The sequence below is a fragment of the Anopheles merus genome, chromosome 2L (assembly GCF_017562075.2).
Source record: "Anopheles merus strain MAF chromosome 2L, AmerM5.1, whole genome shotgun sequence".
Lineage (NCBI taxonomy): Eukaryota > Metazoa > Arthropoda > Insecta > Diptera > Culicidae > Anopheles > Anopheles merus.
Window position 1 is genome coordinate 227,136 of NC_054083.1, and position 9,514 is coordinate 236,649.

Here is a 9,514-nt window from a genome sequence, read left to right on the forward strand (position 1 = left end):
TGCTAAATCCCCTTTTTGTTTTTCTTCGCAAATTCCAATCCGTATTGTTTTATGTACTTCTCAAATCTTTTACATTGATTTGGAAACTTGTAAAATGATGTTCCCGGGTGTTTTGTCCAATAATCCTCACAAAATTATGCCTCACACTTCCTTTACCATTTGTATTTAGAAAAGTTGTTTACATCGTAGCAGCAGTGAACAGAGCTTACTTTGACGGAAGTGTTCGCCTCACTGGTAAATGACAGTACTTTCGTGTGGGTCACTTTTGTAACGCCAGTGTCACGTCGGTTTGTCGGTGGTACAACTCCCAAAAGGTAGAAAAACAATATCATGCAAATGGGTTTTCAAGATAAAGAGGGAAAATGAACAAGAAGTTAGATACAAGGCTCGTTTAGTAGCCCGCGGATTTTCGCAAAGACAGGGTTTTGATTACTATGACACTTACTCCCCAGTTGCAAGGTTAGATACCATAAGAACGGTGTTTGCTATAGCAAACTACAAAAATTGGTATATTCATCAAATGGACGTATGCACAGCATTTTTAAATGGTGAAATAAGTGAGGAAATTTATATGGAACAACCAGAAGGTTTTGATCTCGGAAATGGTCTAGTTTGTTGTCTGAAGAAATCTTTATACGGCTTAAAACAAGCCTCTAGAGTATGGAATAGGAAGTTCAATGAATTTGTTGAAAGTTTAAATTTCTTACCTAGTAATAATGATCCTTGCTTATACACAAGAGGAAGTGGCTCGAAAAGAATTATTATGATTTTATATGTAGATGATTTACTAATCGTGGGAGAGAGTTTAGATATGATACGAACAGTAAAGAAAGCTCTTTCAGAACAATTCAAAATGACAGATAGTGAAGAAGTTAAGCATTTCTTAGGAATGGACATAGAACGCTGCAAAGAAAACAAATTACTGTACATTCATCAGAAAACTTTTCTTAATAATTTGTTGTTGCGGTTCAACATGAGTGATTGCAAATCAGTTGCAACTCCTATCGAATGTAATTTGAATTTAGAGAAAGGCAGAGAGAACGAAAGAATTGATAAACCGTATCGGGAATTGATAGGCTGTCTAATGTATGTGGCACTAACATCCCGTCCAGACCTATGCGCAGCAACGATTTATTTTAGCCAGTTCCAAAGTTGCCCTAATGAAGAACATTGGGTACATTTGAAAAGAATACTGAGATATATTAAGGGAACGTTAGATTTAAAATTGATATACGATGGAAATATAGATAGGGAGATATTAAAAGCATTTGCAGATACCGATTGGGCTAGCAACAAGATAGATAGAAAATCGTTATCAGGATATATTTTCAAGGTCTATGGAGCAACAGTTTGTTGGCTCACAAGGAAACAATCAACAATAGCATTGTCGTCCACAGAAGCAGAATTAATTTCTCTTACTAATGCAGTATGTCACGGAGCTTGGTTGGAACGATTGCTTGAAGACTTAGGTTGCAAGCTAAGTAGTCCAATTCCTTATTATGAGGATAATCAGTCCACAATACGTGTAGCTGAAGATGAACGAAACTTAGGTCGGCTGAAGCATATGAGTGTGAAGCATCTTTTTATAAGAGATAGAATCCAGAGCGGAAAGATCGTTTTAAAGTACATTGCTTCAGCAGAACAACAGGCTGACATAATGACGAAAGGTTTGCCTAGACAAAGTTTCACTATGCAAAGAATGAATTTAGGATTGTTAGTGATATTGAATTGAGGGGGAGTGTTGAGATACTAATTCAATATGTAGAAACCGTGCTTAATGTATTCACATATACAACTGTACACTTGTAAATATCTTGAACTAGAATGTAGAATAAAAACTCTCAACGTATTAATACACGATGCGCAATCTCAGATTGCGCATATATTCGTTTTATCAAAATATATGTCATTTCGCGTAGCCAACTCTGAGCTATAAACGTCATTTCCATACATTTAGATTGCGCCAAGATTGCGCATAAATTTTCAAGATTATATGTCCGAGCTATATAATTTTTTTTTGACAGATAAATATATCAAATCGACCCGTTTGACAGATAAATATATGCGCAATCTGAGATTGCGCATCGTCTATTGCTACGGTCAGTTGAGCATTGGCAATCGACAGCAACGGTTGTGTTTACTGCGCTCGCATACGCCCAATACAAACATCAATTCGAAAAACATGCATTTTAGCATTACAGGGTTTAACAAGTCAGATTCAAATGTCAGCAAAACAATTTCAGAGGCTCAAGATGCAGTTTAGCTGTCAAAAGTTGTTGTTATCATTATCATAGCAATGGAACACAACTAGTCTTGTTAATTGTCTACATTTTATTCTGACATTCACAGTAAGCGGCTGTCAAAATCATTTTTTAATCATGATACAGTAATTATCCTATTATATATGAACCCTGGTATTTGACAGTTGTGTCATAACGCCTGACAGGTTGACCCTACCTTTCGTTTGTTGTTAAATGTCATTCTTTTTTTACACATTATTGAATTCGTTTGGTTACTTTTTGCTACAACTCCTTAAACAAACCTCAATGTACTTTTCTGCCTAATAAATGAGAATTAAATACATAACATTTTGGTGTCAGAAGTGGGATAGTCCAGGATACGTGTCGGATACATCTGAGCCAGCGGAAAAGCGATTTGTTGCCCGCTAAACAAACGATACATCACACACACATCCCAAGCAGAAAAGTGAGGTTAGCATCACCACGTGCGAACAACATTACGACAAGGAGGTTTCTTTCGCTGTACGCTGAATACAACAGAAAACGATGGCAAATGATAACCGTGAGTTGCTGGAGGCCCTTTCCGGAATGCTTGTGCAGGCACTTAAGGCATCCATCGGACCAGCCGTTGAACAAGTAAGTGCAGAACTACGCAACACAGGTGAAAATATCCCAGCGCCGCTTCCGAAAGCTCCGTCATTTGCTATGCACGAATACCGAGCCAACGAGGGAACATCGGTCGCTGATTATTTTAACCGCTTTGAGTGGGCGCTTCAGCTAAGTAAAATCCCGGAAATACAGTACGCGGATTATGCTCGTGTGCATATGGGAGCCGAAATTTTTCGGCGTTTTTTTAAACACGTCGCTAAAATTTTTAGTCGCACCAAAACAACCACAAGAAGTGCCATATTCGGAAATGCGGAGAATTTTAGTAGCTCATTGGGACCAGCAAAAGAATAAATTCGTAGAAAGTATTAAATTTCGAACCATCGTGCAACAACGAGACGAATCGATTGCACAGTACGTTCTCCGGTTAAAGCAAGGTTCAGCAAATTGCGAATACGACAATTTGTTAGACCGAATGCTCATTGAGCAAATGTTACATGGATTGGCAGAGCGCGGCATCTGTGACGAGATAGTTGCAAAGAATCCATCCACATTTCAAGACGCTCTCGATGTAGCCCTCGCGTTAGAAGCAACTCGCAATATTGCTCGAGACATTAATACGTCGCAACCAGCTTCCGAAGCTACTAACAAGCTAGGTTACGAAAAGCCAAATATAAAAAAAACCATACACGCGTCGAAACACGACAAACAAGCAGCATACAAACTCGCCAGAGAACACCGCATTCAATAATACACACGGTAACCAGCCAGTAGCTTGTAATGGCTGTGGAGGTCCACACCTCAGAAGCGAGTGTCGTTTCCGTAGCGCCAAATGTAACAATTGCCATAAGAAAGGTCATATTGCTAAGGTCTGCAAATCGGGTAAGTCCAACCATCACATTTCACAACAAGATATCTCTTCGCCCTCCGGTAGTATTGATCAAGTGCAACGGCTTAACCGTATTCATAACATACCGTCGAGTGAGAAAAAAATGATCGATGTTAAGATCGATGGTAAATCGTTGAAGATGGAGCTTGATACCGGTGCACCTTGCGCAATCGTATCAGAAGCAACCCTCAAATCAATTAAACCACATTTCACCTTGCAGACAAGCGACAGACAATTTTCTAGTTATACTGGGCATCGCATCAGCTGTATTGGTAGGATGAATGTCAATGTAACTATTGGAGCCACAACGCGAAAGGAGCAACTCTATGTAGTGTCCGGAGCACACGATTCACTCCTGGGACGCGAATGGATCTCTCACTTTGCAGATCAGATCGATTTAAATCGCATGTTCTCCTCGCGTACATCTATCCATACAGTATCAAATAGCACATTATCTCCAAATTGCGAAACGCAGCTAACAAGATTATTAGACAGCTATGCTGATGTTTTCAGTGAGTCTCCGGGTAAACTGACAGGTCCCCCGGCAAAAGTACACTTGAAAGAAAATGCAACACCAGTGTTTGCTAGAGCACGCGACGTTCCCCTCGCGCTGCGAGAAAGGTATGCCAAAGAAATTGATAGTAAAATAAATTCCGGTTTTTACGAAAAGGTCGAATATTCGGAGTGGGCATCTCCTACACACGTGGTCGTTAAGAAAAACGGTAAGCTGAGGATAACTGGTAATTACAAACCTACTGTAAACCCTTTAATGATAATAGACGAACATCCTATTCCTCGAATTGAGAGTATTTTCAACCGAATGAAAGGTGCTACTCTATTTTGCCATTTGGATGTTACCGACGCGTATACGCATCTTCCCATAGACGAACAGTTTCGTCATGTCTTAACCCTTAACACCACAACCCATGGGCTCATACGACCAACCAGAGCAGTATACGGTGCCGCCAACATACCCGCAATCTGGCAACGTCGAATGGAAGAAGTTCTCTTAAGCCTTAAAAATGTCGTTAGCTTCTATGACGACATTATCGTGTTCGCGAAAGATTTTGAAGAGCTTTTACAAGCCTTAACAAGTATCCTAAGCAGAATCAAGGAAAGTGGTCTGAAACTTAACCGATCTAAATGTGTCTTTGCCACACCAGCACTCGAGTGCTTGGGTACCGAATTGATCGCGAAGGTCTTCACAAGTCGACGAAACACATTGAAGCGATCCGAGACGCACCAAGACCGTCTTCTCCCGAACAATTACAGCTATTTTTGGGTAAAGCCACATACTATTCAGCGTTCATACCAGATTTGTCAACAAGAGCAAAGGTATTGCGTGAGATATTATCAGCAGATCGTTTTGAGTGGACGGCTGAAGCCGAAGAAGCCTACCGCGATATCAAAAACATTTTAATTTCACCACAAGTCCTTACTCAGTATGACCCAACACTACCATTGATATTAGCTACTGACACAAGCAAGACGGTTCTCGGAGCAGTGCTCTCCCATCGACTCAGTAACGGGGTAGAAAGACCCATAGTTTATGCAAGCTGTACAATGTCGGCGACGGAACAACGCTATCCGGTTATCGACAAAGAAGCTCTCGCTATCGTTTGGGCAGTCAAGAAGTTTTTCAATTATTTATATGCACGGAAGTTCACGCTCGTCACGGACCACAAACCGTTGACGCAAATCCTGCATCCAGAGAAGTCACTGCCTACACTTTGTATAAGTCGCATGGCAAACTACGCTGACTACTTAGCGCACTTCAATTTCGATGTAGTGTACCGATCGACTAACGAAAATAAGAATGCCGATTATTGTTCACGCATTCCAAGTCCCTCGACACAATCCAGTGTAAACAGCCTTTCTCTTAGTAGAGGAGGAAATGAGGATCAAGACGATTTTGAAGATTTTGTGCTTAACCAAATCCAGCAGCTGCCCATTAAAGCCGATCAAATCGCACGCGAAACGCGAAAAGATGAGCACATGGGTAAAATGTTGAAAGACCTCGAAATGGGACGAAACCTATCACAAATCGGCTATAAAGCACCAGAAGCCAAATACACCATGGTTGCCAATTGTTTGCTGTTTGAACACCGTGTCGTGATTCCCGACATCCTTCGTCCGGCAATTCTGCAAGATTTGCACGCAGCACATATTGGTGTGGTGAGAATGAAGTCTTTGGCCCGTTCATATGTCTACTGGCCGGGCATAGACAAAGACATCGAGCAGCTAGCCAAATCATGCCACGAATGCGCTCAAACGGTCTCAGCACCTCCTAAGTTCAATCAACACCATTGGGAGTATCCATCTAACCCTTGGGAGCGTGTTTATGTTGACTATGCGGGACCCGTTGCTGGCGAGATGCTACTGATCATCGTGGATGCGTACAGCAAGTGGGTTGAGGTGAAAGTGACTCACTCAACCACTACCGAGGCAACCATAAAAATCCTCGACGAGCTATTTGCATCCTATGGAGCCCCCCTAACTGTTGTAACAGACAACTGAACACAATTTACTGCAGCAGAGTTCACCACATTTCTTCAACGAAGCAGTGTCAAGTTCCACAAACGCTCCGCTCCATATCATCCGGCAACCAATGGGCAAGCAGAGAGATACGTTCAGACAGTTAAGCGAGCTTTGAAGGCTATGAATTCGTCCAGCACTACACTTCAAGCTAACCTGAACGAGTTCCTGCTCCAATACCGCAAAGTCCCGCACAGTGAAACCGGTGAAGCACCAGCAAAGCTTTTCCTAGGGCGAAACATCCGTTCACGTCTCGACCTGGTTCGACCACAATCCGTCCAGACAAGAACAGCAGAGAAGCAACGAGTCGCTTTTGAACCATCGTACCGAACATTCTTGCCCGGACAACTCGTCTACTGTCTCTCGGGAAGTACGAGAATGGATAAGTGGATCCGAGGTACAGTGGTATCCCGACTAGGTGATCTACACTACTCCATCAACTGCAATGGTAACCAGATGAAACGTCACGTGGATCAGATGCGACCAACCCTAGACGACAACAGGACAGAACAGCCGCCAAGTGTACCTGTACCAACTCAAACTCCGGAGGTACACCATCACCGCAGGCACTACTACGGGTCAACCGACTCTCCACAAACATCGAGTGTCCCCGTTTCATCTCGGACAGTCTCCGTGTCATCAGACTCATCTACTTCGTCCGATTCATCGTATGACACACCGACAGGAAGCCCGATCCGAGCCAGTGACGCCCCGCCCTTCGTCCGCCGTTATACAAGACTGCGAAACCCGCCGTTGCGATACTCGCCGTAGTCCATTTGACTGGTATTTGACAGTTGTGTCATAACGCCTGACATGTTGACCCTACCTTTCGTTTGTTGTTAAATGTCATTCTTTTTTTACACATTATTGAATTCGTTTGGTTACTTTTTGCTACAACTCCTTAAACAAACCTCAATGTACTTTTCTGCCTAATAAATGAGAATTAAATACATAACAATCCGATATACGCTATCCTACGGGACCAAGCGCAATAGTGTATCTCGATTTTTGGCGTACATTACCGGTTCCAGGGTCTAAAAATATCGCCACAGAGTATTGAAGTAAAGTTTTATGTTATAAAACAGTTATCTTTTGCATAAATTTATTGCAAAATGCATTAAAAACATTAAGATAATTCAAAAATAGCATAACACATTTTTAAGATTTCAAATACTTACTTACTTATCCGGCGCTACAACCGCTTTGCGGTCTTGGCCTGCCTCAGGAGTGTCCGAAACCGCTCACGGTCTCGCGCCTTCGTCTGCCAGTCCGTTATCCCGGCCTTAATGGCGGACGCCTCCACGCCATCTTGCCACCTCAATTTGGGCCTACCACGCCTCCTCTGTCCTTGTGGACGGCCTAAAAAGACTTTACGGGCTGGGTCGTCCGTTTCCAAGCGTATAACATGGCCAGCCCACCGGAGCCTGGCGAGCTTTATACGCTGTACGACAGTTAGGTCGCCGTACATCTCGTATAGCTCGTCATTATAGCGGCTCCTCCATTGTCCTTCCACACATACGGGGCCAAGTATCCTTCTGAGCATCTTCCTCTCGAACGCGGCTAAGAGGGTTTCGTCAGATTTGGACAGTGTCCATGTCTCAGAGGCGTATGTGAGTACTGGTACTATATAGGTACTATATAGTCCCAGCTTCGTCCGTCGCGACAGGTTCTTTGAGGTAAACTGCTTTTTCAGGCTGTAGAATGACCGGTTGGCAGCCAGCATCCTTGCGCGCAACTCAGCTTCCATGCTGTTGTCGTTGCTGACCTTTGACCCAAGATAGGTGAATTGTGGGACGACTTCAAACGTGCGTTCACCTATCTGTACGTCACGCCTACGTAGATTCGGATTATTTATTGGTAGGTCCGCTGATGTTGCCACCATCAGTTTGGTCTTTGCCTCGTTTATCTGCAATCCGAGGCTCTCTGCCGCCTGCTCAATCCCTTGGTTGGCTTCTGCTACATAGGAGAGCCGCTGACCAATGATGTCTATATCATCAGCGTATGCCAGGATCTGGGTTGACTTATAGAAGATGGTTCCCGTAGTCTCCACCCTCGAGTCGCGGATGGCCCTCTCTAGCGCCAAGTTGAATAGGAGACAGGCAAGCCCGTCCCCCTGGCGCAGACCTCTGGTGGTAGCAAAAGGTCCTGAGAGTTTTCCATCCACCCTCACCTGGCATGTGACGTTGGTCATAGTCATTCTAACTAGCCTTATCAGTTTGGCCAGGGTTCCAAAAGAGCTCATAGGGTCATACAGTTTTACCCTGGCTTTGCTATCATATGCGGCTTTGAAGTCAATGAAGAGATGGTATGTGTCGTATGTGGATGGTAAGATTTCTAAAGGAACTCTGTTCTTTGAAATACTTTAGAAGTTTTTTATTTTAACAAGTTTCTCTTTTATGCGACCGTTCTCGTCAATGGTTGATTTGCGACTGACTAAATGAATCGATCGTTCCTACACATATTAAAGTCTACTTCGATTACACGGCTACTTCGTTTACACCCCCTCTCGATCGTTCACTCCAAGTTTCTTCCTGAGGACTTCGAATCGACCAGCTTCTAAAGCTTTAGTAAAAATATCTGCTAGTTGATTCAAAGTTGAAATAGGTTCAACGATTATGTTTTCTTTTGCAATATGGTCCCGCACAAAATGGTATTTGATATCTATGTGCTTGACCCGTTTACATTCTAAATTTTTCGACATACCGATACATCCTCTGTTATCTTCAAATATTGGGACAGGTTTTATAAATCTTAGTCCAAGATCCTCCAAAAGTCCCTTCAACCATATAGCTTCAGCCGTAGCAGCACTTAAAGCGACATATTCAGCTTCACTGGATGATGTGGCTACAGTTGTTTGTTTTTTGCTTGACCATGAAACTGTGTTTCCATAAACCTTGAATATGTAGCCACTAAATGATTTTCGATCAACAGTATCGGCTGCCCAGTCTGCATCTGCAAATCCAACGAGTTGTTCGATTTGTTCGTTCCTTTTCAAAGTCAGTACCAAATTCTTTGTTCCTTGGAGATACCGTACAATTCGCTTAAGCGCGATCCAGTGTTGGTGTCCAGAATTCTGTTGAAAACGACCCATATATCCAACAGGATAACAGATATCCGGACGGGTGGACATCATAACGTACATGAGACTTCCCAAAAGCTCACGGTAAGGTTCTGTTATACCGGCATCTTCTGTTCCAAGTTTCAGACCTTTCTCCATAGGTGTTCTTGAAGAATTACAATCTGC

At 42.9% G+C, this 9,514-nt stretch overlaps 1 protein-coding gene across 1 annotated transcript; it reads left to right on the top strand.

Moving 5' to 3' along the window:
- The first annotated feature begins 5,298 nt into the window (after nucleotides 1-5,298).
- LOC121594664 (uncharacterized protein K02A2.6-like) lies at nucleotides 5,299-6,252 on the top strand. Its single transcript, XM_041918176.1, has one exon. The coding sequence runs from the start codon at nucleotides 5,299-5,301 to the stop codon at nucleotides 6,250-6,252; it is 954 nt and encodes a 317-aa protein (XP_041774110.1).
- The last annotated feature ends 3,262 nt before the right edge of the window (nucleotides 6,253-9,514 follow it).

Bases quoted from the DNA above. Each gene is read 5' to 3' on its own strand.
- LOC121594664 (XM_041918176.1), top strand. From the start codon at position 5,299: ATGTCGGCGACGGAACAACGCTATCCGGTTATCGACAAAGAAGCTCTC.